The sequence below is a fragment of the Eretmochelys imbricata genome, chromosome 19 (assembly GCF_965152235.1).
Source record: "Eretmochelys imbricata isolate rEreImb1 chromosome 19, rEreImb1.hap1, whole genome shotgun sequence".
Classification (NCBI taxonomy): Eukaryota; Metazoa; Chordata; order Testudines; family Cheloniidae; genus Eretmochelys; species Eretmochelys imbricata.
The window spans coordinates 11,891,036-11,918,325 of record NC_135590.1 but is presented as its reverse complement, the minus strand read 5'-3'; the positions used below and the strand labels follow the sequence as shown (position 1 = coordinate 11,918,325).

Sequence of the window (27,290 nt, the reverse complement as noted above, 5' to 3'; positions counted from 1 at the left end):
CTGGTTTAGTGATTTCCCCTCCCTTCCCCCAAATGCATTTTAGCAAAAATTCCAGCTTGATTTTTTTTTTTTTTTTTTTTGGAGATAGCCTCAGACTGGAAAGTGGGGGCCATTCACTGATCCTGCATGCTATGCCCTGTGTTAAATGGCTGGGCAATGCTAGGAGCAGCCTCCCACCGCTCTGTCTATCCTCCATGTCTCAATTGCAGCTTGGTTTTTAAGCACCCCCCTTAAAGCTGTGCAAGTGCAACATTTCTGCCCTCCCTTCCCTGCCAGCTGGGCTTCTCGGAAAGGACTTTGCAATGCTGAGAGTCAAGGGAGTGTCTTCAGCCCCAGAAAGGGGGGGCTGTTCCCTTGCCTCTCTCCCCCCCCAGCAGCAGCAGCAAAAGAAAGTCATGCCTGTGATGAGCTCTGCAGACTTGGTGACTTCCAGCCTCAGCAGCCCTCAGATGCACTCCATCCCGGCCAGCTACTTCACGCAGCTGTACCCTCAGAGTGTGGCTACTGTCCCTGCACCCAGGGGCAGTTGTCTCTACGCTACCCCTCATGGACCTGAAATCAGAACCATCCGATCTGCCTCTGCAGGAAGGCTGCCGGTAAAGTGTCTGACCCCTGTGCACCCTTGTGCTTTCCCCCTGTCTGTCTGCCCTTTTCAAACCCTCTGTGTGTTGGGTCTGGTGTCACTTGTATGTAGCAGAGTATGAACCCAGGCGAAATGTGTGATCCAATAATCTCTTCCTGGCGAGGTGCTCTGATGCTACTGTGATGGGTGACATTATTGAAACCAAACACTAGCTAGTGTATTGAGGGATTGGGATTTCTTTAATATGCAAAATGTTAATGGCTTGGTACTAGACCATAAGTCCCAGCACAGTGGCTCATGTATTTCTCAACTTCCCTTCAACTCCAGTTTACCCCACAAAAAGCTGCTGCCCTCTTCCTCTTTTCGGTTCTTGCAAGTAGCTATTACGGCCCATCAGAAACTCCAGCCCTGACTTTTTAAGGCCGTAGAAAATCTCTTGCATTAAGGAAATGAATCGTACCTCACACAGTTTCCTGCAGAGTGCCTTTTGCCATCTGTTCCCTAGGCTCTGACCCCAAATCAGCCCTGGCACAAGTGAGTGTCTTTCCATTGACTTCAGTGGAAGTTAGCTCGCTCAGGGTAGGGCCCTCGCTCTGTGGCTGGCGGGTGGAGCCCTGTACAGAACGCTGCTGAGTTGAACAGGGCTCTGCGGTGATAAGATCCGAGCCTAGGGTTGTAGTGGGGTGAAGTCCATAGCGGGGTGTAACTTTCTTTTGTGTGTGCGCGTGTGTGGGGAGACTGAATTTGAATAGGATTCCATATGAATAGCAGGGACGCCCTGAAATATTACAGCTTAGGAAATCTGTACGAGAGGGACTGCAAGGATTTGGATGTTAGTTGGACAAGAAAGACCCGTGGAGGGAGGAACAGCTGAGTTTGCTGGTGCCCTGCTACCACACTGCTGTGTAAGGGTCAAAATCCGTCTAAAGGGCAAATCCAACCTTAGTAACTAGTGTTCGTCATCTATAGATCTTAAAGCGCGTCGTAAGAGTGTGTGAAATAGGAATAATAATATTTCTACACAGAGGGAGAAACTGAGGCACAGATAGGTGATGTGACTTGTTTGAAGTTGCACAGTCAGCAAAGCTAGGAATAAAACCCAGGCATCCTGATTCCAGTCCTTACTTGATCACATTGCCTCGAGGAGTCACATGGGGATGTATAAATAAGGCCTAGAGAATCGTGTTTCCTCTCCATCATGGGGGAGGAAAGGGGTTACGGTTTACTTTTTTGAAGCATGTGACATTGGCCTCTGTCAGTCAGAATACTGGACTATGGACCACTGGTCTAATGCAGTATGGCCTGTAGGAATTTAAAGTGCTCGTGCCCCCGATGATGAATGGAGCTATATATGACAGCCCTGCCATCACAGGGATGTGTGGATTGCACTGTAAACCAGAAGTAGGGAAAGCTCCGGAGGAAAAGCAGTCATTGCTCAGGGCCCGATCCTAGAGGCACTGAGTGTCTTTGGCCCTGGCTAACCTGGGATGAGTCAAGGGTGTTGAGTGGCTGTGGGATCCAGGCCCTCTGGCCCTGCTGGCTTATCATTCACTTCCTCTGGGAGCTGTGCTCCCCAGGCTCTGGCTCTGTGAAAGTGGAGCTCAGACGCTGGGTCGGGCAGGCAGTTTTAACCAGCTTTACCTCCCCTTCTGTAGGCCCCTGCCGAGTGTCTGTTGAAGGCCTCTGCCAGCCCTGCTAATTGGCAGAGAGGGCTGGCGTGTAACTGCTGCTCCTGAGGCAGGCCTGGGAGCGATTCCCTCTCTCCCTGCCTGTCTGTGTTCTCCCCCAGAGCTGGTGATGCCTCCCGACAGGCGTGGGCTCTGTCACTCTCCTCTCTGAGGGCAGCCTGCGAGCGTGTCTGTTGGTTTCCCTTTCTCCGCTTGATCCATAACGTTCCTGCTCTGCTGGGGCAGTGGGTGCTGATCTGGCTCAGGGTCCACTCTCTGCACAGCCCCCACAGCCCCCGGGCTGGCAGGCTGCAGCAGGCTCTGGTGGCACCTGTCTCGTCGTCTTCGCTGCGTGTGTCTGGCTGCATTTATATTCTAAACACGGAGCTTAACGTGAAATGTATCCCCCCCAGTGCCTCGTGTAGCTTCGAGGGCTGTTGTGTGCCGTGAGAGAGACCCATGCTGCTAAAACCCTTCCCCAGGCTGAAGGCAGACCGTAGCCTTCGCAGCGGTGGTTTTACAGCCACCCGCTAAGGGCCTGATCCTGCAACCTATGTGTGGGTCAACTGGGATCCGTGCAGGATCTACCCGCACCAAAGTGCGTGCAGGGCAGTGGCCTAAAGAACAAATTTTCCTTTCAGAAACACCCCTTCCCCCCCACCCCCGGTCACCTGGGGATTTTAAAGCTCTTTACCAACTCCTAGTGATGAAGACACACAATAGTCATGTAAGCCCTGGGCTGTTGTCCCTCTGTGACAGATGGGCAGGAGCCAGGGTACAGAGAGAGTAAGTGACTTGGCCTAGGTCACGTTGTGAGTCGGTGGCAGAAGTGGGAAGCGACCCCTAAAGGCTGACTGGCTGCTCTGATCACTGGACTACACTGCCCCTTGTTAATCAAAGCATGCTTGGAGCCCATCGAAACATCACTTGATGCCCCTGGCTAATGAGCGATATAGCTGCCTTACAGTGAAGTCACAGTGTTGTAAAAGAGAGAGATTGGGCCCTGGAATGGTCTCAGTAAGACTGTTTGTGCTAAAGCCCTAAATCAGCTGTCATGCCCTCTCCCCACCCCCTGCCCTGCACACCTTGGTGCTGTAGATGGACTCCTTAGGAGGCTGTCTATTGTTTGGCATGGTGGAAGGTGCTGGCTTTCTAATGGCTAATACCTCTATTTTAGGGGAGAAACACCAGGCAATGAACTGGTGGGTGGACAATCCGTATGGAAATCTAAGCAGATCAGGAGGGTTTGATGCTCTGCATCCCTTGTGAATTTATCCCTCCCCTTGGTGGGGCCCCACTGTTCCCAAAGGTCTCTTGCTTTTCCTATCTGATGTTTATTCCATGCTTTAACTCCCCCCTTCCTTGGGGTCACTGCCTTGCTGTGCAGCCATTCAGGCAAAGGCTAGGACAGGGCTGCCGGCAAGGTGACTTCTTGGACTGGGTAGCTCCATCTGCAGTCCCATCCCTCAACCCCCACCTGGCCTGGGGAAGGGGTGTCTCCTGGCTGTAGAAGCAGGAGGAGGAGGAAAGGCCTTCATGGGCTTTCTCCCTCACACTGACCCATGAGTGTTTCCAAAAGGGGCATTGGCCTCCGGGGCATCAGGCTGCCTGGCCAGTCCGCGCAGAATCCCCTCACCTGCCTTCTCATTCCTTGCGGCCGTGTCAGTTCCATGGGCCCCATCCTTGTGTGTGTGATGCCTGCACGCTCCATCCTGCTGTCACATGGGGTGCAGCTGCCGGGGTCCTGGCTAAAACGTCCCCTTTCGCAAGACCAGGTTCTAGTCCCCTCTACCTTGCTCCAGACCCTGGGGAAATCCTGAATGCGTCTCCCACATCCTGTTTCCGGCCAAACCCGAGGGTGCCATGCAGGGCAGCCAGCCCTTGGATTTTGTCTCCTGGTGGCAGCTCCGCAGCAAGAGGAGGAGGGCTGCTCCCTTGGCTGTGGCTCTAGCCTGCACGTTTGGAGGCTTTGGTTCAATCTCCTGCTCTGCCCCGGTGTCACTCTGGGCATATCACTCAAGGTATGGCTACATGTCAAGCTGGGGTGCTGTTCCCAGCTCCAGGAGACCTGCTTATGCTAACCCTGATGGAGCCTGTGTGCTGCGAACAGTGTGCGAGCAGCTAGCTGCCCAGGGTGTGATCCTGTCGAAGGCGCTAGGCCCATACTCCAAGCCGCTAGCCCTTCCGGCTGCTACGCTACATTTCTAGCACACTAGCTTGATCAGAGTCAGCCCAGGTATTTCTCCTTGGGCTGGGAATCGCACCCCCAGCTTGAAGTGTAGACATTCCTTTAGTCTCGCTCCGCCTCTGTCACCCATGTGTAGCACCTGCCATCCTTACAGGAGTTTGATGAGAGCATGTGGTGTCTGACTCCTCTTGCAACAATCTCCCTTTGAACTCCAAGATGGAGGCAGGCAAGCAGATTCAGAAATTTTTGGGATCAGTTGCATGGAATGGCCAAACTGGCTGGGTGGTGCTCTCTGGAACCTTTGAGCTCGATTCCTCTTCAGCACAAAGACTCTTGAGAAGGTCAGGATGTATTCTTTAAACAAATGCATCCGAGCCTCTCTGCATGTTTGTTTCACTGCTTTTTTTTTTTTTTTACCACAATCCTTGTTTCATGTGTCCTTCCAGACCTGTGCATGATCATAATGGGATTCTTGTAGGTTTGGATGCATTGAACACTCTTTGTAAGTGACCTCAAAGGAATTACAGTGTGGCTTCCCTTCTGCCTATTAAAATTCTTATCTTGACTCTTCTCTGTGGCTCCCCGAATCTAGCAGCTTGTCCCAGGCTGCTCTTGAGACAACTGATTCAGAAGACTGGGAGTGCAGAGTCCATAGGAGAAGCTGTTTGGATTTGAACGTGAAATGCTGACCAACTTTTTTCTTTGTACAAAGTGCAATCGGGGTGGTGGGTAGGAGCACAGCCCTATGGATTTCCTCCTATAAGGTTGATTGCGCTTTCTCCAATTGGCCAAGGGATTGGAACATGACCTGTTAAGTGCCACACCTGTAAATACCTATGAGGCAGGTAGTCTGGGCATAGGTATTCAGTTACCTATCTGAAGTGTTGGTCTGGTTGCTTCCTGGGTCTTGTTACAGAGTGGGCTACTAAGGGGCAATGTGGAAGGCTTGCAAATTAATCAAAGGTGGTCTAGGGATTCCTGGTATTATTCCTGGCTTTGTGACCTAGGGCAAATCTCTTTTTATCTAGTCCTTGGTTTTCCCATCTTTAAAATGCTTAATTCTGTAGCGTTCATAACGTGCTTGGAGATCCTCCAGGTGCTGGAGATGGGCTGTTGCGTGGGAGATGGAGATCCCCTTGTGTGTGCTCTAGTCACATCTCCAGCTTCACTAGCTCTGCCGAGCTCAGTGCATTGCAAAGAGCTGCTTCTGTTTGCCCAGCTGCTAGGTATGGCCAGTGTGTGTATTGCTTGGCCAGTGTGTGATATCGTGGCCCTGACTCCATACGCTGAATTCGGGAGGTGCGGAAAGGAGGTTCTCTCCCCACTGGCTTTACTTCTATGGCTGAACCCATTAGGGTCCCATCAGGGACTCTGGGTGGGTTGGTACCACCCATTCTGCAGGGCTGTATTGGGCCAGTGTGTCTCAAACTTGTATGTCACCTGAGATACAAGGCGATACTACACGCTGCATGTGGCCGACCTGTGGAACTTACTGCTTCAGGAGGAGGTCTTGAAATCAAGTATTGCAGCAGGATTTAGGGTGGTCGGTATGTCCAATAGGCAGGAATCCTACAGCTGCACAGGCCCCAAGAGAAGGATAATGCAGTCTCATGCTTCTGGGTGTAAACTGATGGCTGGAGGGCTCAGGAGGGTATACCTCCTCCTCACTCAATATCCAGCAAGACACAAACAGGCGGAGGGGCAGTCCTGTCCCGCTCTGCGGGATTTGTCACTGGTGGGAGACCAGACCAGAAGAGCAGTGGTCTGATCTAGCTTTGCAGATCCTCTCTTTGCAAAGTGAAGATCAAAGATCAGGAGGGAAAGCCCCGGCTTTGCCTAAACTAAGCTTATATAAAGGGAAAAGCCAGCACAGAGCTCTATTCCTTCTCTTCCAGCCTCCCTGGGCTAAGGGGCATCTGCCCAGCTGCTGTGGCTAAAGACCCCTCTGCCTTGGCCTCCTTTAATCTTGTTAATTTGATTGGGCAGGGGACCCCCTTCTTACCTGGCCCCTGGAGCCAGGCTCTGCGGCGTGGCATGGAACTGGGTTTCTGACTGTGCAACGGGGCTGGGGGTGTCCTTGGGGGCAGGGGTTTGAATGTTCAGCTGGGAATTTTTTTCCCCTTGTTGCATGGAGGGAGAATTTTAAGCCCTGGCCACTGGGGCTCCATCCCTTGGGCTTGAGCCAAGCTTTGCCCCTTGATGGGGTGGAGAGCATAAAGCTGATTTTGCTTTGAGGACTTTAAATATGGCTGGGGTGAGTGGTGCCAGGCTCCCGGGCACTGCTCCAGGAAAGGCTCTGGCTTCTCTTCCAGGATGTGCCTGTGACTCACGGGTGGGGCCAGAAGAGTGTGTGCGATTGCTGGAGAGTTGTGGTGAATGAGCACGGGGTGTGGGTGAACGTCTTGGGGAATGGGAAATCCCTACCATGCTATGCTAACCCAGATTTCTCAGCTGATCCTCTTTACCTGGGGCTGCCACAGATGCAGTCCTGGGCTACAATTCTGGGCAAGCTTCCACTGCACCCTAAACCCCCTTCCCCACCCTGCTGGAGCCAAGAGATGAAGGCAGGATCCTTGGCAGCTGGAGCCAGGACAGAGCAGTGAGTTCGAGTCACTTTTGCATGCAGCTGACTGCTAGTCCGTTGCTGCCCCAGGAGTGGAGTCTGGGAGGAAACCCTTCTGGGGGCCAGAGGCACTAGTTATGGATCTGGTCCCAGTGTGGAGGGAGGTTCACGGTACCTGTCAGGCCGGCATCCAAGCTGATCTACACCCAGAGCATCAGCTGTGCCCCACCCACAACGGGCAGAGCTGCCTTGTCCGTGCAGAGCCCTGCTGTGCCCAGCCTCTGGGAGCAGCACCCAGTGGGGAGGGGGGCAACAAACTGCCTAGCCCAGGCCAAACCAGAGACCGGGCAGTGAACCCCAGACCCTCGTGAGCTTGTGAAGACAGACAGGTGCAGCTAGCAACAGATGAGACCTCGTCCAACTGGGGCCTTTCGCCAGCACTCAGTTGTTGTCATTTACTGTCAGTTATTGCTGCTACCACGATCCTTCCTCTTGGGTCACGGCTGGATGCCCCGACTTTCCCTGCGAGCCTGGCAGTGCTGCTCCTGGCGGTTCTGATGGCCCCTCCCGAGTGGGCTGCCTCCCTCCCTTCTAGCCCTTGCTCCCTGGGGAGGGAGGATCTGAACTCGCATCTTACCTCTGGCGCAGGTGGATTTGGCTTGTCTTTCATTTCTTTGCAACTAACTCTCTCCCTTCCACCATGAGCCCAGCTGCTGCTTTGCCCCTGGAGGAGAAATGCTGAACAAGGCCACTGAAGATGGCTTTTCTGCTGACCCCCTCCCCCGGGACTGGTGGGGGCGTGGCGGGGGGGGACGGGGTGGAAGGCTGCAGCATGCAGAGGGTTCCAGGAAGCGGCGGGGGAGGATTGGAGGAGGCGAGCCGGTCTTCCCCTTCATGCACAGGCTCGCTGCCAGCTCTCCCTCCCCTGGTGCGTGCATGGAGGGTGTGTGCTCTCGTGCTGTGGGACTCTGTGATAACCCAGTGGCAGTGTTCCCACGCCCTGCGGTGCAAGGGTGTGGGGGGTGAGGGCAGGCCTCGGAGCTGCCCAGACGGGCCTGGCGAGCCCAGCCCAGTGCTGTTGAGACGAAGCACCCCCAGAAATAAAGGGCAAAGGCGCCGGGGCTGCAGTGGGTGGGCCTAGGTGCGGCAGGCTCCCATCCACCTGTGTCCCATCCTTGCAGCAGCCTTCTAGCCGCTGCCTGCCAGGCTGTGACGTTCCCCTCCCTCAGCTGCGTGGGGCTCTGTGACCTGTAGTGATCCCCCCGCTGCTTAGCCACGGGCAGGTGGGGGTGCAGGGGAAGCTGGCAAGGAGCAGCCAGGCTGAGAGGAGTTGGAGGATGCAGGCTTCCTATGCTGGTTTCTCTTCAGAGCAGTGTGGCCTAGAGCACTGAACTGGGGTTTGTGGTATCTGGCTTCTCTCCCCAGCTCTGCCACTGGCCTGCTGGGTGACCTTGGGCAAGTCATGTCATCCACCGGTGCCTCAGTTTCCCCATCTGTAAAATTGGGGAGAGTGACGCTGCCCTCCTTTTGTAAAGTGCTTGGAGATCTAGAGAAGAGCCAGGTATTATAATTATTAAATGCCGTCAGCAGAAATACAGGGGTGGGTTGAGGAAGTTTCCCCAGGCATCCTCTCCATCCCCCTTCTCCTCCCAAATTCCCGTGGCCTGGAAGCCAGGCTGCTGAGCAAAAGCAGTGTCCTGGGGCAGACAGGGGCTGGAGTCCTACAGGGCTTTTGTCTTTTTGACTCTTCCAGTGTCCACCCTGTTGCTGCTGCCCCGGAGCCCCAGCCTCGCTGCTCCCCACCCCGTGGCTGTGTAGGAGTATGAGCTCTACCCTGCAGCTGGGTTGGCCAGCTGTTGTGTGGCTAATCCAGCCCCTGCCGGGGCGGGCAGACCGTGCCAGCTCTGGGCCAGGCCAGCAGCTGGCAGATCATCTGCCTTGGGCTTCCCTTTGTCCTTTCCCGCCATCTCCACAACCCTGGGGCCCCTCAAGCATCCCTCAGTTACCACACACTTGGCCTGGGGATGGCAGGGGATGACTGTCGCCCTCCGACCCCAACGCAAGAGTTGGCAGGGAGGGTGTGACCCTGCCCCACATGCCGAATGGGAGGCACTGTAAACCCCACCCTGCTCCGACCGCCTGCCCCCAGCAGGGACTGCAAATCCGCCTCCTCTCTGTCCCGTTCCCTGCTGTTCGGAAAGAAGCTATGTTCCCTGCATGCTTGCTCTCAGCATGGCAGGGTGGGGTGCACACTTGACCCAGAGACCTGGGAACTTGCTCACTAGCAGAGAAAGCATCTGCTCCTGTTCTTCCCGGACTGGAGCTCCTGCCTTTCAAAGCCTTTCAGGAGCTGGGCTATAGCTCCCAGCCCAGCTCTTATCTCCCAGTTCAGTTGCATCCTCGGACCTGGCGGACCCCAAATGCTCTGTGCATTGCAGTGTCTACTGGGGCGGGCTTCCCCCAGTGGTGAAATGCAGCCACTTCTGGGGTGGAATGTGACTGCCGTGTAACAGGGCTGGTCAGGCAGCAGAATGCAGGGAGGGGGGCTAAGGAGGAGAAACATCGTTCCTGGAGTGTGGATTTGGGCAGAGCTCCCTGGCCAAAGGATCTTTGCTGGTACCAAGTGCCTCAGCCAGAGGGTGGGCCCCCTTCCATCAATACAGCGCCCCCAATGGCGTTAGTTAGGCACAGTACTGCCATGGGAACAACTCCCCTGCCCCCGCATCTCTGATTCCACTTCGGCAGCAGCGAGATTGCCCTGGGTGTCTCCTTTCCACGTCTTAACCGGTCCCCATCCCTGCAAGATCTTTCTAGAGGCAGGGTGCAGCACTGGTATATCACTAGAGGGATTTGTTTGTCCACGTGCCCTAGATGGGGCACGTTTGTGCGAGGGGAGCGACCAATCTCCTCCATTCTCAGGAGCTCTCTTCATCCGCTGTAGCGCGGAGTTGTATCTGCCTTCAGCAGTTGCTTCACGGTGGCTCTTGTTTGGGGAGGATGCAGGTACACAGCCAGGAATGGGCCTGGCCCTAGACAAAGGGGTGCTAGGACAGTGCCTTGGGGAGCAGAAGTGGATTCTGAGCTCCTTCTCCCATCACATCTCATCTGGGAGCCTCTTTGCAGTGTGGCCGAGTGTCTAGAACCCTGGACTGGGATTTGAGAGTCCTTGGGTCTATTTCCAGCTCTGCCACTGGCCTGCTGGGTGACCTTGGGCAAGTCACATTTCCTGACCCGTGCCTCAGTTTCCCCATCTGTAAAATGGTGCTAGCGATACTGCCCTCCTTTGTAAAGTGCTTTGAGATCTGTTGATGAGCCATGCAAGATACGAGCGAGGAGTTACCATCTGAATGTACCCTGTGCTCTCCCCTTCCCAGTCATCCAGGCTGGCCACAGAACCACCTTTGCTCTCCCTTTCTTGGGCATAGGGGTGAGGCAGCGTCCCAGCCAGTCTCCTTAGCGCAAGGGGAGTATCTCTAGACAGGGAGGTAGGTAATTTAGCTCTTAAACATCTTGATCTTGAGACCATCTTGACCTCCCTGGCATGGGCCCCTCCCCATATAACTTGGAAACCAGCTGCACAGCAGCATCCTAAACTCCCAAGCCTCATCTGTGCTGTGCAGCCAAACGTCCGGGGCAGGGCGTGGGGACCGTGATGCCATCAGTGCAATGGTAGCTCTGCAGTGGTGATGGCCTTTAAGGGGGCATCTTTGGGTGCGCTGCTGTTAGTGAAGAGTAAGCCCTGGACCAGCTCCCAAAATCCTCCTTCCCCACACCTGGGGCTCGGGGGGGGGGGGGGGTTGGCCATGTTGGCTGCTGAGCCCCTCCCTGTCTGGCCACTCCAGCCATGAACTGTCACAGCCACCTGGTGCTGGCCCTCGCTAACTCATTTGTTGCCAACAGATGCCCTGTGGGCAGAGGGGAGGGGGAGAAACCAAGAAGACCCTCCCCCACTGCTGTCTCTGGTTTCTGGGCCTAAATGCGGGGCAGCCTGGCGCAGCAGATGTGTTTGTGGTTACTACTTTGGCAGGTGTTTCCCATGTGCTTGGGTTTAACCCTTCGGCTGCCAGGGGCTTCTGTGGGTAGAGCTTGACTGGGGGTGGGGTTAGGGTGAGACTGCGGAAGCAACGCCCACAGGAATGAAGGAGCGTCCCGGGCCTCCACGCCGAGGGCTGGACCCATTTCTTTGACTTGCCATCTCTGTTCTAATGGCAGAGCCGCGTGGGCGTAGAACTGCTCCACCCGCCCCCCCCCAAAAAAAGACAGCCCTGCAAGACCCCTCCACGTGCAATTCTCCCCAGGGAGAGGGTGAACCACCCGGGACTGATGTTACGTGCTTAGTGCATGACTAGAAGGCGCTCAGATACTAGAGGCATGACAGCGGTACAGGGACATAGATAGAATAGACTGGCCTGAGAGCAGCCAGTGCAGAAAAGAGGGGATGGGCATTCACAGGGCGAGGATTGCTGCCAGCTTGCTCTGATTCTGGGGGATCCCTGCTCCTGTGGTAGGGTTCTGTTAACCACTCAATTGCTCTGTCTGGGGATGGGGACCTTCCCCCAGTATGGGCTTGATCCAGCAGACTTCATGTGCCCGTGACTCCCTCTACTCATCTCTATTTCCTCTCCTTGTCTGGCACCAGCCTCCTTCATGAGCCCGTCGCACTGTCTTGCCCCTGCTGGTTCAAGAGCCGTCTCCTCTGCAGCTCCTGCCCCCTGGAGCAGCCTCCCCAGACCTCACCTGTCACTTCTCAGATCTTGTCTCTCCGGCACGGCTTCACTTCCCTCTCCCTCGGCATCTATCTGAGCTGGGCTGAACCTTCAGTGTTTCCGGCCAGGCTTGGCTACCAATTCCCTGATCAGAACTTGCCACTGGATATTTTTGTTACCGAGCCAAAACTTGAACAGAGCCTTGTGTGCCAGCTCAGATGAGGCGGGGACGTTTCGCTGACAGCTGATGTCAGTATGGTCCAACCCTAGCCCAGCTTCAACACCCTCCCCTGAGCCTAAGGCTAGTCACGATCCAGATCCAAGGACTCCTCGCTTGGTCCGTCTCTAGTTGTTTCTCTCTGTAGAGTTTTGGGGGAGGGGAAAAGATGCACCATGTGTGGAAGATGCTGCTCTGGAGGCAAATAGCTCCTAGAGAATAAAGAACCCAGCAGAGCTTTGCTCAAAGCCCGAAGCTGGGATTTCACCTATTGCAGATGTGTGTGATCGCTAAGAGATGGAGAGGGGAGAGGAGTGTGTGTTTTGGGGGGTGATGGGCAGAGGATGGGGTAGGGTGTTTGTCTGTCTGTGGCTTCTTACGTTCCCCTGTGGCCGTTCCTGGTGGGAGCAGAGCTGGTGTGTGATTCCAGATATGACTGAGCAGAGTTGGGGTGATCTCAGGCAAGGCATTTCACAGCATGGTGCTGGAAGTGGCCCTCCCCCAAGGCCCAAGAGACACAGTGGGACTCTCCCGGTTGGGTTGCCCCTGGCTAGCCTGGGGGCTCAGAGGCTCACAGATGGTGAGGCTGTCTCTGAGAGCCGGGTCCCAAGGACCAGGGCTCCTGGCGATGAATGGGGAGCTGGTGGAGTCGCCGGAGGGCTAGTGTGACGTGCTCCTGTCAACCTCTCTAGCTTCAGGTTTCAGAGTAGCGGCCGTGTTAGTCTGTATCCGCAAAAAGAACAGGAGGACTTGTGGCGCCTTAGAGACTAACAAATTTATTTGAGCATAAGCGTCCGATGAAGTGAGCTGTAGCTCATGAAAGCTTATGTTCAAACTTGTTAGTCTCTAAGGTGCCACAAGTCCTCCTTTTCTTTTTTTCTCTAGCTTTAGCATGCTGGGTGTGTTGTAGCATCGTCGCAGGGACCAGCCGGGAGGGGATGAAGGTGTGGATGGCGGATCACAGCGTCCCGTCCCCTTGCCAGCTGGCAGTGCGGGAGCCCTGCCCACCAACACAATCTGCTGCCTTGATTGCATGGTGTCAGTATCCTGGCAAGTGCTAGCCCGGCCCTGGCCTTCCATGGGTTCAGATTGTGCCAGCTGCTCTCTGGGCATCAGGGGGAGGGAGCTCTCCTCATCTTCCTCCTTTCTGGCTTGGTGCGATGCCCAGTAATACAGCTCCAGGGGTCTGCAACCCGGCCTGGAGGAGCCGGTGCCAAAAGGGAAGCACTTGTGGGAATGGCAGGCAGCGCCTGGGCCAGCCTCCAGTGCCGCTCGGGAAGTGGGCAGGAAGCGACCTGGCAGCTGCTGGGAGCCGGCCGCCCGGCCTTGCCACGTGCTGCTTCCCCTTCCCAACCCGCCGGGGTCACTCGCCCCTTCTGTTGTGCAATGGAAAGGGCTCAGGGCCTGCCTTTTTCCAGGGCTGCCCCCAAGCTCCTTGTGGGACGGGGCAATGCCCCTGCCGAGCCCCTCTGCCCCCACCCAGGGCTGAGCTGCAGCTGGTTCCCAGAATCTGCTGTTGTAACCGGACACGTCTCACGCAAGAGCTTTCCTGTGGCTGGGGGCTCTGATGGCGCACTTGGCCCCAGGGAAAGGCCTCCGGGCACAGAGCAGCGGCAGGGCTCAGATCCATGCACGCGGCCCTGCCCTGGGGTTTGAGCGCTAGGGACCGGGCTCCGTCGGTTCTCTGCCGCCCTGCGTCTGCCAGCAGCGGGGCCCGGTCATGATGGAGGTTTGGTGACACGGACGCCTGGGCGTCAGCGTGGGGGACTGTGACCCAGCAGCGAATGCCCCATAGGCCGCGGAGCAGCCGTCCCTGGTAACTCCCTGCGGCTGCTCCCAGAGGGCCACCTGTGCTGGGTTTGCACCAGGGCCCCAAACAGCGCCAGGCTTTGCCCAGCTCTGAGCCTGGTGGTGAGCTCCTGGTTCATGGGGTGGGGGCTTGTGGCTGGCTCAGCACAGCTCCCCCTACTGGTGCCATCACCGCAGGGCTGGAGGCTGCTAACTGGGTGTGTTGAGTTAAGCAGGGGGTCCAGGGCAGGGGCTGGGCTGGCGTTGCCAGAAGAGCATTAATATACAATCTGGACTCCTGTTCCTGGGGCTGGATCCTGTTGTGTTGAAAGGGTCTGTTCTAATCAGCCCGCTCTCTGGGGTTGGGGGTGAAGCAAGGCTGGGCCATCTCCTTCCAAGGTACATGTGCCCCTCCAGGCTTCTGCACTGGCAGCTGGCTTAATGTCCCTACCGATTTGGCTTCAAAGGCAGCTCCAGCTCCCTGTTTCCCTGCCACCGGTGCCAAGGACCTGGCAGGATCAGGCCCCTGTTGCTCATCTTGCCCTCTGCAGAGCAGCTGGGCCATGATGGAGTTCCTGGTGGGAGGGGGAAGGGAACTGCAGGGATCTGAACCGGTGGGGTAACTGCTTCCTGGGGATTTGAGGCCCCCCCCGCCCGGTGCTGCTGTGCTGATGCAATCCCCTGCTGTAGACTGGGCCCAAGCTCTGGTTACGATTTCGTTTATTTGCCTTACAGTAGCGCCAGCCAAGATCAGGGCTTCGTTGGGCTAGGAGCTGTACAAGGCTCCCTGCCCCAGAGAGCTTACGGTCCTAGATGCCGAGGCCAGAAGGGTCTAGTTTGATCAAAGGGCGGTTGATGAGATGGTTGTGGGTGCTGCGTGGGTCTCCAGCGGGCAAACTGGGATCGTGGGTGCTGTTGTTGGTGGTCAGTCTCTTGAAGTAACTGCACAATTCTCTCTCCTGCCCATCAGGCCAAAAGGAAGCTGGATCTGGAAGGGACCGGCCAGCCGGGCATCCCAGAATTCCGGACACCCAAGGGGAAGAGCAGGACAGTCACTCGAATCCCCAGCCCCAAGAGTAAGTGGTGCTGAGCTGGGATGTGAGGGAGGGGAGATGTATGCCTGGGTGGGGGGGCTCCCGTGCAAAGGACCTGCATTGCCCCACGGCTCTTCTGTCCGGAGCAGCTGGGTCCTGGAGACGTTTGTCACCATGAAAGTGACGCTGGGATATTCCATACAGGGATGGGAGAAGCCAGCCCTGTCGGGGTGGGGCTGCCATGTGGCCTTAAGGCAGCAGTTCCACCACCTTTTGTAGTTAGGAGCAGTCTGTGACATGCTCCTGGGGGGGAGGACAGGCCTGGAGCGAACAGGCATCCATGAGCATCTGCTTCCACCCGGCTTAGTGCTGCCATAAATATAGGAGCACCTGTAACTGACCCTGCTTGGGCCCGCTGTGGGGTTTCAACCCAGGTCCCTCAACACTGAAAGCACGAGTCTCTGCTGCTTGAGCTAAAGGGGAGGGACCCAGCCTCCCTCTGCGCTAGGCTGTTGAAACCCATTGCAGGCTGCGCTCACGGCAGCCCCCATGGGTGGGGCCCTGCGTGCTTCTAGCCAGCAGCGGTTGAATCAGCCTGGCCCATTCTCTGGGCGGCATCGTGACTTTTCTCAGCTCCTCTCCCCAGCTCAGCCAACCTGACCCGTCTCCTCTCTCCCCGCCCCCGACAGCCCCCAAGTCGCCTGGGGAGAAGACACGGTATGACACCTCCCTGGGGCTGCTGACCAAGAAGTTCATCCACCTGCTGAGCGAGTCAGAGGACGGGGTGCTGGACCTGAACCGGGCGGCCGAGGTGCTGGAGGTGCAGAAGCGCCGGATCTACGACATCACCAACGTGCTGGAAGGGATTCAGCTCATCCGGAAGAAATCCAAGAACAACATCCAGTGGATGTAAGGGGCTCTGTGCGGAGGAGACAGTGCGGGCAGAGATCCCAGTTGGGCTCCAGGGCTGGTATCAGTTATGCTGGGACCGTCCGCTCTAAAGGGCCTTGTTTGTTCAAGTGCAGAGTCTTGTCTGGGGGGGGGAGTGACCTTCCCTGTGTCTGTTCTGGGGGGTTGCACGTATCTGGGTCTTTGTCCCCAAGCCAGCTCAAGCTAGGATGCAGGGTCAAACATGATGCCAACTAGGCTGGTTTCTAACGTGGTTTGGCCCGTGATTCTGGATGGGAAGGGCCCCAATGAGAACAGAATTTAAACCCAGCACCGTAGGTGAGGCCAGAACGTAGCTCTTCCAGTGATGTGGCATTTAAGCTGTCTGGCTGAACAGTCCTGAAATAGCTTGTCAGCCCTGCTCCCACCCCAGCCTGGATCAGGCAGTAGGACAGAGCAGAGTTTGGACTCTTATCACACATTAAGCACAATGGTCTTGTTCTCTCCCCATACACACTACCACAAGGGAGAATACAGTGAATACTTTTACATGATCCACAAGATCACACTGAGGTCAACAGCTCAGCAGGATTCAAAAGCAGGATCCAATGCCCCCCGGCTGTTACAAACCCTGATGCTTCACGGCATAAGCAAAGCACTGACTGCCTGGGGTTAGGAGACACTTCTTCTATGGCAGGCCACTCTGTAATTGTCCACCGTCTGAGTCTTGCACCATGCTCTGCTGTGTCAGCTGCTAGCTGTTGTCAGAGACGTGTGGTGAGCGGGCAGGAGTACGGGATCTGATCCAATGGAGAGTCCTGTGTTCCCAGCCTCGCTGGCAGAGAGGGGGGTACATGTGCCAGATTCATTTACTATGGAATGAACACACTTGGAGGCAGCTGTCACCGAATCCAGTTTGCAGAGAGCGGCCCAAGCCCCCTGAACATGGCTCTGTCTTTGAACGGTTTTAAAATCCTGGCTCTGGGGGCTCTGCTTTCTGGCCGATCTCAGGCTCTGCTTGTTTCCTTTCACAGAGCTGTTTATCTGCAGGTATTTACGATGCTGCTTCGCAGAGCGCTCGGAGCTGCGCGTCTTGTGAAAGCGACATGCTCCCTCACAGGAGACCTTGTGCTGTCCCTGCTGAGGTGGATGACGCTCCCCTCCCTCCCCCGCAGTGCGCTGCTTTCCACTGATCCTCAGTGACCAGCTCTGCTTGTCTTCCCAGGGGCACAGGAATTTTCGAGGACACCTCTGTGACGGTGAAGCATCAGTCCCTGCGCCAAGAGCTGGCGGAGCTGGCCAAGACCGAGAGAACTTTGGACGAGCGCATCCAGGACTGCACCCTCCAGCTGAAGCACCTGACAGAGGACGAGACTAACCAGAGATATCCTTCATGGGGAGGCAAAGGGTTATGGAGAAAGGGGGTTGGGGTGGGGGGGGGGGAGGTCTCTGAATCGCGAGCAAACGCAGTCTGAAAATGACCTTCAGAGGGATATTGGGTCTGAGGGAGTATCTAGGGTGAGGGCTGAGTAGCCCGGAGGGAGGAGCCTGGGAGCAGCCCAACCTGGGGAAGAGACTTGGGCTGAACTCCTGCCTCATTGTTGATAAAACCGCCGCTGAGTTTTGACTGGTCAACATGTGGGCTCTGTTTGAGCCGTCTGGGGAAAGCGCCTGCTCCCGGTGGGCCTTGCCTTCCTGTCTGAGCACAGTTTGGCTTGGATTCTGTCTCCTCTCCTCTGCCAGCGAGCCCCACGGCTTGGGTTCTGCAGCCAAGAAAGCTTTAGCTCCAGCAGCTGTCTTATCCAGGGCCTTCCAGCTGTGCCTCCCATGGGGGGAGGGATGGGGGATGGAGCAGACGTGGAGATGGCCGCATGCCAAGCCTCACGGGCCCAGGGCTCTGGGGTCGGTTCAGTAACAAACAGGGAGCCAGCGGCATTCTTGGAGCCATGGGATGATGGCCTGGCACCAGCCTGTGGACTCTGGCAGGGGCGTTCAGCTCCGTATACCACAATGCCTTGCTGCCTGCCCTGGGGGGAGTGGAAGTGGTGAGTGTGGTGGCCAAGGCCTTGTGGTGGGGAGAGGCAGGTAGTCCTGTGTCCCTCTCAGGACAGAAGAAGAGGTTTTTAATCTGTGCCTGGCAGGGAGGATATCTTCGTGGGCTGGGGTGGGAACCCAGCTGGTTTTGGGGGAAGATAGGAACTGGGGAGGGTTCGGCACATGAGATCTGCAGAGAACCAACTCTGTTGTCATTTGTGGGCTGAGAAGATTCAGTCTGTGGCTGGTATTTCCTTAATTCCACCCTCCCACATTAGCATATGTCACCTACCAGGACATCCGCTCCATCAGCAACTTCCAGGAGCAGACGGTGATAGCGGTCAAGGCCCCCCCAGAAACCAAGCTGGAGGTGCCGGACTTCAATGAGGTGAGTGCGCCGGAAGAGGGCTCTGCGTGCAGGGAAAACACATCCTCCTGGCCCACAGCGGAGACCCCAGTTGAGCTCCAGATCCCGTTGTGTGAGCCTAGATAGACAGGAAGGGCAACTATCCCCATTTTACAGATGGGCAAACTGAGGCCTAGAGAGATGCAGTGACTTCCCCAAGATCACACAGGAAATCAGTGGCTGGGTGTTGACCCCAGGTCTCCTGAGTCTCACCCTGGTGCCTTAGCTCCAAGACCATTGAATTCTAAGCATGTCCCGTGGGGCTAGGGACACCACCTGAGGAGCCAATCTTGGCTCAGCTGCCCCTTAGCATAGGTGCCCAGACGGGCTAGAAGTGGCTGCTTGGCAGGGAGAACATCAGAACGGCCACACTGGGTCAGACCAACGGTTCATCTAGCCCAGTGTCCTGTCTTCCAACAGTGGCCAGTGCCAGGTGCCCCAGAGGGAATGAACAGGTAATCATCAAATGATCCAGTCTTTGTTGCCCATTCCCAGCTTCTGGCAAACAGAGGTTGGGGACACTATCCCTGCCCATCAATAGCCATTGATGGACCTATCCTCCATGAATTTCTCTAGTTCTTTTTTGAACGCTGTTATAGTCTTGGCCTTCATAACATCCTCTGGCAAGGAGTTCCACAGATTGACTTTGCGTTGTGTGAAGAAATACTTCCTTTTGTTTGTTTTAAACCTGCTGCCTGTTAATTTCATTTGGTGACCCCTAGTTCTTGTGTAATGAGAAGGAATAATTAACACTTCCTTATTTACTTTCTCCACACCAGTCATGGTTTTATAGACCTCAGTCATATCCCCCCTTAGTTGTCTCTTTTCCAAGCTGAAAAGTCCCAGTCTTATTAATCTCTCCTCATATGGCAGCTGTTCCATACCCCTAATAGTTCTTGTTGCCTTTTTCTGAATGTTTTCCAATTCCAATATATCTTTTTTGAGATGGGGCAACCACATCTGCATGCAGTATTCCAGATGTGGGCATACCATGGATTTGTATAGAGGCAATATGATATTTTCTGTCCTATTATCTCTCCCTTTCTTAATGATTCCTAACATTCTGTTCGCTTTTTTGACTGTTGCTGTCCATTGAGTGGATATTTACAAAGAACTATCCAAAGTGACTCCAAGATCTCCTTCTTGAGTGGTGACAGTTAATTTAGACCCCATCATTTTACGTGTATAGTTGGGATTCTGTTTTCCAAAGTGCATTACTTTGCATTATCAACACTGAATTTCATTTGCTATTTTGTTGCCCAGTCACCCAATTTTGTGAGATCCTTTTGTAGCTCTTCGCAGTCTGCCTGGGACTTAACTATCTTGAGTAGTTTTGTATCGTGCAAATTTTGCCACCTCACTGTTTACCCCTTTTTCCAGATCATTTATGAATATACTGAATAGGACTGGGCCCAGTATAGACCCCTGGGGGACACCACTATTTACCTCTCTCCTTTCTGAAAACTGGCCATTTTATTCCTACCCTTCGTTTCCTATCTTTTAACCAATTACCAATCCATGAGAAGACTTTCCCTCTTATCCCATGACAGCTTTCTTTGCTTAAGAGCCTTTGGTGAGGGACCTTGTCAAAGGCTTTCTGAAAATCTGAGTACACTGTATCCACTGGATCCCCCTTGTCCACATGTTTGTTGACTTCCCTCAAAGAATTATAGTAGATTGGCGAGGCATGATTTCCCTTTAGAAAAACCATGTTGACTCTTCCCCAACAAATTTTGTTCATCTATATGTTTGACAATTTTGTTCTTTACTATAGTTTCAACCAGTTTGCCTGGTACTGAAGTCAGGCTTACTGGCCTGTAATTGCCGGGGTCTCCTCTGGAGCCCTTTTTAAAAATTGGCATCACGTTAGCTATCCTCCAGTCATTTGGTACAGAAGCTGATTTAAATGATAGGTTACAGACTACAGAGCTCTGCAGTTTCACATTTGAGTTCCTTCAGAACTCTTGGGTGAATTCCATCTGTTCCTGGTGACTTATTACTGTTGAGTTTATCAATTTGTTCCCAAACCTCCTCTAACGACACCTCAATTTGGGACAGTTCCTCAGATTTGTCACCTAAAAAGAATAGCTCAGGTTTGGGAATCTCCCTCACATCCTCAACCGTGAAGACCAATGCCAGGAATTCATTTAGTTTCTCTGCAATGGCCTTATCGTCCTTGAGTGCTCCTTTAGCATCTCGATCGTCCAGTGGCCCCACTGGTTGTTTAGCAGGCTTCCTGCTTCTGCTGCACTTAAACATTTTTTTGCTCTTACTTTTTGAGTCTTTGGCTAGCTGTTCTTCAAATGCTTTTTTGGCCTTCCTAATTATATTTTTGCCCTTCATTTGCCAGAGTTTATGCTCCTTTCTATTTTCCTCACTAGGATTCAACTTCCACTTTTTAAAGGATGCCTTTTTGCCTCTCACTGCTTCTTTTACTTTGTTGTTCAGCCACGGTGGCTCTTTTTTGGTTCTCTTACTATGTTTTTTAATTTGGGGCATACATTTAACTTGAGCCTCTATTATGGTGTCTTTAAAAAGTTTCCATGCAGCTTGCAGGGATTTTACTTTTTGTGCTGTACCTTTTAATTTCTGTTTAACTAACCTTTTCATTTTTGTGTAGTCTCCCTTTCTGAAATTAAATGCTACAGTGTTGGGCTACTGTGGTGTTTTCCCTGCCACAGGGATGTTAAGTTTAATTATTGTCACTATTCCAAGCAGTCCAGCTATATACACCTCTTGGACCTGATCCTGGGCTCCATTTAGGACTAAATCAAGAATGGCCTCTACTCTTGTGGGTTCCAGGACTAGCTGCTCCAAGAAGCAGTCATTTAAGACATCAAGAAACTTTATCTCTTCATCCCGTCCTGAGGTGACTTTAGGGCTCACTGGATGGGGCTGGGCCCCCGGCAGGGAGCTCTGTTTCCCGTGCACTTGTCTTTGCTTCTCCACCCATCTTGAGGGCAAGGCCCTGCTGCATGAGGCTTCCCCACGGAGTCATCTCTGCTGCAGGGGGGCTGGTAAGCCCCCTCTGCTGGCCAAGTTGCTGCTCTGTGCAGGGAGGGTTGGGAGAGGGGATCCCCTGTGTGATGGATCCTGCTGGACTAGTCCCCGCTGACTCCTCCCCTCTCCGGGCAGGAGAACGTGCAGCTCCACCTGAAGAGCACCAACGGCCCCATCGAGGTGTACCTGTGCCCCGAGGAGATCCTGGAGGACAGCCCTGCCAAAGAGAGCAGCTTCCCCACCCCCTCCCTTCAGGACCGCATCGATGGCACCGACCCCTCCCCAGGGAAAGGTAACGCCCAGCTGGGGCTGCAGGGATCTCTGGCCAGGCCTGGCCTCTCCTCCCCCCAGTCTGATGCTGTCGTGTTTAACTTTCTCTTTCGTGGCAGCCATTGAGCTCTTGCCAGGTGGCTGCCATACCTGCCTCTGTCTCTGTGCCAAGATCCAGCCCTCAAAGCCTCCAGGTCTGCTAATTGCCAAGTGGCCCTTTGGTAAGGCCCTGCTTCCCTTATGGCTTCCTGGAACCCCGGCCCGCCCTCTCCCAGTTGCACAGACTGGGAGTGAGGGGCATTAGCAAAGCAGGGCGGGGTCTGGCTGGGGGCTCAGGGCTAGAATAGCAGGGGGGCTGCGGGTTGTGTTGGAGGGGCATTGGCAGAGCTGCGGGTGGGGTGAGGATCCCCGGGATGGAACAGCGGGAGATGATAACGAGCTGCAGGCTGGGTTTCAGGGGCATCGATAGGGCCGGGTGGTAGAATCCTACCCACTGTCTGCTCTCACCAGGCTCCTCCCATGCCGCTGGTGAATGGGGGGGGGGGGGCAGGGCACCTGGCCCAAGGTGCAAGGAGGTGCCGGGGGCTCTGCTGTCCCGGGGCAGGCTGCACGCCCAAAGCTCTCCCTTCTGTCTTTTTCCGATTTCCCCAGCTGAGCCCCTGATGGAGGTGGAGGATGGACTCCTGGACATGCCCCATCACCTGCTGCAGCAGACAGAGGACCAGCTGCCCTATGGTGACCCCGCCCCCTTCGTCAGCTTCTCCCCGCCCCTCGACCAGGACGACTACCTGTGGGGGCTGGAGGGGGGCGAGGGAGTGAGCGACCTCTTTGAGGCCTATGACCTTGGTGACCTACTGAAGAACTGAGCTGGCGAGGGGGCCCCTCTCCCTCCTTGCTATGGTGCTAATGGCCTTGCTGGAGTCCGGGGCTCTGACTTGAAGCGTGGACTCCGAGCCCCTGCCCTCCCGGCCACCAGAGTAGGGGCATGGAGACCTCCTGTGGGGCAGGGCTTCCTCCCACTCCTCCCCACCCATGCGTGATCTCCACAGCTCCTCCTCCACTCTTCCTTGCTGCTGGGGCCAGCACAGACTGGGCGTAGCAGTCAGTGCAGTGCAAGACCCCAGAGGGCAACCTGGGGAAGAGTCTCCCACCACGTGCCCTAAGAACCTACTGCAGGAATGGAGCGCCTTTGCCCGTTTATCTTTTTCCCTGCCTCACACACATGCCGGTAACACGTTCCTGGCCTGTCCAGGGATGCTGGGGCTGGGCAAGGAGCCCCTGGGAGACTGGGACTCTGTCATGGAGAGCAAATCTTCTCATCCTGCCCCCGAAGCGACCCATCTGCAGAACACACAGGGTGGCTGTGTCTGGGGGGCGGAGCGGGAGTAGAACGCTCTGTGGTCTGCCAGGGGATTTGCGTGGCGGGGCAAGAGATCCCGTTCCCTGAAATCTGGGCAGGGTGGGGGACGCGTGTGCTTGTGTGAATGAAGAAATCCTTCAGCTCCTGCAGCTGCTTGGGGGCCCCAAAGGGATCTGTGACGGCAGCGCAGCTGCGGGACACTTGTCTGTTTCGCTCTGCCGGGCCCAGGCGGCCCCTTTGGATCTGACCCAGATGGGTCTTGCTTCCCCCTCCCTGAATGTTTTGCTTGGAGCGTACGGGGTCCGAGCCAACCCAGAAATGCAGAGTGAAACCTGGTTTGTAATTGCAGCCGTCAGGTGGCTTTTGATGTGAACGGTCAGCTGAGAATGCCTCCGTAGGGCCATGGCCTCTAGGGGGACTTACCAGGGACCTGCTCTGATATCTTGTAATGAAACTTGAAACGAAGCGAGTCCGGGGTGGAGGGCGTGGTGAGACAGGGATTCACCTGCCCACTCACCTGCGATGGGAGGGATTCCAACTGCATCTCCTCCTTCCCCTTCGACTGACCCTAGGCCCCACCCCCTCTCCCCTCCGTCCTCTCACTGAAATGCCTGGCTGCCTTCGCCCTCAGTGGGTCACTTGGATCTGCTCCATCTAGACTGGTGCCAAGCGACCTGCTCCTTTGCAGGCTGCTGTGAGGGTCACATGTATCCAGTAAATGGGCTGTTGTTCCCATGTGAGTCCCTGAGTCCAGGGTTACCCCAGATCCTTCCCGATTGGATCAGCCCTTCTCTAAATTCATTGTTGGCTTAGCATGGGATCCGTTTCATAGAGTGGGAGGAGCCCCAAGTGCCACAAGCTGGGCTGGGTCCCCTAGGAGACCAACTGCTCCCACCTCTTCTCCTTCCATGGTAGATTCTGGGAACAGGGTGGATTAAATTTGGGATTGCCAAGGTAGCGTAAGAGAGGTCTGAATGACCCGTGCACATTCGCTGTGCCTTGTTAAAACCAGGCCGTTAACCTCCACTGTGCGTCCTGTGAGGCAGGACTAATACCCGTGTCCATGTTGTGCTTTAGGATCCTCAGGGACAGGGTCTCAGTGGCGAGATCTGGACCATTATCCAAGTCCCCTGAAACAGAATGGTGTTCGGCTTCCAGGATGTGCCAGGGGCTTGCAGACCACTCTGGTTCACCAAGGTCCTGGTGCTGGTTGCTTATTGACTTGCTGCTTTCTGATTGGCTTGGTGCATGTCATGCTTCGGCCAATCGGAGACCAGTCATCTGCACACCATGAAACACACACCCGATCAGCTGCAATTTAAACTTAAATCTGCTAGTGGGGCATTTAGTGTGAAAATGGTCAAACATGGGGGCCGAGCGCTGTGCGCCTACACGAATATTTATGCAGCTCATTGTGGCTTGATTTTTTTTTTTTTTTTTTATTATTTGGGGTGTTGAGCATGCGCCGCTCCCTCTTTAAAATCAAGCCACTCAGAGGTGCCTAACAATGTGGATTTGGGTTGCAAACCTGAGCTACCGGAGTTCAGAAATTTTGATCTAATTGCCAGATTTTGAGAATCTCACTAGGTGCTTCTCTGCATTTTTAGGGACCTAAATTCCTCTGAAAATTTGGCCTGTAATAACGAGTGGCTCCAACGTGTTGCAACCTTGTTAGCCGCAGATTCCATTGTCAATAGTTTTTTGCAAAATTCCAGAGGGGAAGGGGAAGGTAGCTTTTTATTTCACTCTGTCCAAAATTCATCCCTCCAGAAAGGCTGGTTTGGATTTCCAGGTTTTCAATATTTGCACAATAGCTATTGGTTCACGGGTGCGGAATTTTGTCATGTGACATCCCATTAAATTCTGTCTTAAAAATGGAAACAAGCACATTTTCTTAACCCCTTCTTGAATGCAGCTTCTCCCTGTCTGGGGAGAATGCCAGACGGAGCCTGCAATGGATGCTGGGTGGGTCGCATCCCATTCATATCTGCCCAGTGGCTCTCCCTGCAGGACTGGGGCTTGTGGTATTGTAGCCAAAATGTCCACTGAAGCTAACATTAAACACTTGGTTGGCTTTTAATCTAGCAAAGGGGTTTAATGCTGCCCGGATACTATGGTGATGGGTGGCACCTTCCACGTAAAATCAATAGCTAAGTCCTCATGGAGTCTCTGACACTTCTCTCTGTTTGGGGGTGAAATCTCTGCTTGGGGGAAGGGTTTTGATTTTGTTAATTTGCCCCCCTTTGTGTGTGTGTTTGGGCATTGGGGTGGAAGGGGGATGTCAGTGCAGAGTCATTCTCGTGGTCAGATGCTGGATTCAGCTGATCTCCGTTCTTACCGACCTGCCTTGGAGCTCCCCTATCTAGTGTCCCTGTCTAGGGGAGCGTGTGAGAATGGGAACTCCCCAAAATGGGGTGTGAACAGCTGTCGGTGGCTGTGCTTGAGATGGAGAAAGGGAGGGCTGGCTCATTCGAGCCCCTTCTGGACAGGCATCTGATCGAACCAAAGGATGTTTTCTGGCATCTCAATACGCAACTGTCCCGGGGAACTAGGTCTCCATCTGGAGGTGGCTGTCATGTACCTAAACGAAAGGCCACTGTTGCTCTGGCAGGGGCTCTAGCTCTTGGCTTTTCAGGGAGAATCTGCAGAGATGGGACTCTGAACAGCATTAGTGTGTCCTCGAGAACTGGAGATAGGGAAAACAGTTAGTTTTCCTAATGCAACCATGTGCTATGAGGATCTCCCCTCCCCCCTGAATAATCCAAGTCCAACCCTGCTGTAAAAGTGACAGTCAAACCAGCACTGGAAGTGGCATGGCTGTGTCTCGAATGTGCTCCATGGATGAGTAAAGATATGGCTTTTTGAACTGCAACTTCCCCTTGCATTGGAGAGTCCAACTGGGTTCTCTCCTTGCACATCCTCCCCAGTAAGAAAGGTTCTGCTGGCCAGGCGAGGCCCACACCATCCCGTTATCCCAGGGTTTGTATGGGTGTCACTGAAGTCTGAGCTGCCTTGTCTGCAGTGGGGGGTTTGCCCCAATTCCAGCCACCTGTGGCTAGCAATTGGTGTAGCAGCACCAGGCACTTGCCCTTGCTGTAGGCTGGGGTGGGGTGTACTAGTGCCAATGGAAGCTGGTAGCAGTTGGCCTGTCTACAAGAGGAATTTGCAGGCAGTGCAGATGAATTGGGGGGCAAATCTAGTGTGCACAGGTCCTTCGTTAACTGCTCTGATGCACAAGGGAGACTAGAATCCAGCTTCCCCCCGCCCCCCCCCAGCAGCACTGGTGGTCAGATCCGACCTGGGTCACAAGGTGTTGTGTGGGTTGAATTGATAGAGGAGATGTAAATTGGATCAAGCCAGCGACCAGCTGTCAATACTCTAGACAAGACCAGCTGTATATTAGCGTGTGCTAAGTGGGCAGAGTTAAGGGTAGATTGAGCTAGTTAACACCATCTAAAAACTAGATTGCTAAATCCTCATCTAGACAAAGCCAAAATGGAAGAAACAAGGGAAACAAGACTCCGGTCAGGTCTATGCTAAGTACTTCTGCTGGCTTAGCTTTGCCACGAGAAACCTCAAGCGTTGAAGCAGTGATAACAGCAATGTAGTCGCTTTCACCGGTATAGTATGTTTCACTCAGGGCGAGGTGTTGGTTGGGGTGGTTTCACAATACGAGCTTTACCAGTGTAGCTGTATCCACTTCAGGAGCCCTTTGCTCATATGGTAATGCTAGTTTGCTGTAAAGCACGCTTAGAGTAGACATGTGCCCAAGGAGCAAATTGGCTGGCTAAAAGGCATCACTGGAAAATAATTCATTTTCAGGGCAGAGCTGCCCACTGAAATCGACCTGAGGGGTGTGTGTCTGTACCCATTGAGAATAAGCTTTTTTTGGAAATAGTCAGGGGTTTTTTGTTTTGTCTTAAAGTCTGATCCTGAACTTGCTTTGTACATAAACCTGAAGTGTCTGTGGGCTGAGGTATATGGCTCCTTGTTAATACCTGCTTTCTATAGAGTTAAACATTAACTTAATCATTCGGGTTTGGAATCCTGTCTGTTGTAGAACAATTCTCATGCCGGTTGCTGGCTTGACCTGGCTTTCCAGGTGAGGCTTTTAACTGGAGATGAGTCTAGGCCAAAAATCTCAGATCTGTACTTTGCCGTTCAGTCTTGTTGTGAGTCTTAACAGGGCATGTCTACATGGGGAAGCTATTCTGGAGTAAGCTAGGATCTGAATTTAATGCACTCAAGCTGTTGTGGGATAGCTACTCTGGTCAGTTTCCCCACATAGACAAGCCCTAAGAGAAGTGCCTGGGAGGCCCTCTTGAATCTCCAAATCTCTTTTGTGAATGGCATATGAAATCCTTCAAAGATCCTGGCTCGGGGTGTGCCGCTGGCTTTTGTCTGAACCTTGTAAAATTGTACAGAATTATTGCACTGTATTTATAATGGGAGCCACCTTTTTACACTTTTTTTTTTTTAAGTGAGTGTATTTAAATCATTCCTGGGGTGGTTCTCCTGAAGTCCAGTGTGACAGTGTTGTGGGTGTGAATGTGTTTCTTTTGTAAACGTACGGCACTTGAAGGTTT

General features: G+C 54.2%; 1 protein-coding gene across 1 annotated transcript; it reads left to right on the top strand.

The window, feature by feature from the left end:
* On the top strand, positions 1-27,290 carry E2F2 (E2F transcription factor 2). The gene is made up of 7 exons (XM_077838057.1): positions 1-596; positions 14,683-14,788; positions 15,436-15,655; positions 16,860-17,018; positions 17,942-18,056; positions 21,210-21,366; positions 21,996-27,290. The coding sequence occupies exons 1-7, from the start codon at positions 303-305 to the stop codon at positions 22,208-22,210; spliced, it is 1,266 nt and encodes a 421-aa protein (XP_077694183.1). The 5' UTR covers positions 1-302; the 3' UTR covers positions 22,211-27,290.

What these genes read in the sequence shown, in the direction of transcription:
- E2F2 (XM_077838057.1), top strand. Translation starts at nt 303, where the DNA reads ATGCTGAGAGTCAAGGGAGTGTCTTCAGCCCCAGAAAGGGGGGGCTGT. An exon ending in CCTCTGCAGGAAGGCTGCCG is followed by an intron (nt 597 to 14,682) that starts GTAAAGTGTCTG and finishes CCTGCCCATCAG; the next exon opens with GCCAAAAGGAAGCTGGATCT. An exon ending in CGACCCCTCCCCAGGGAAAG is followed by an intron (nt 21,367 to 21,995) that starts GTAACGCCCAGC and finishes CGATTTCCCCAG; the next exon opens with CTGAGCCCCTGATGGAGGTG.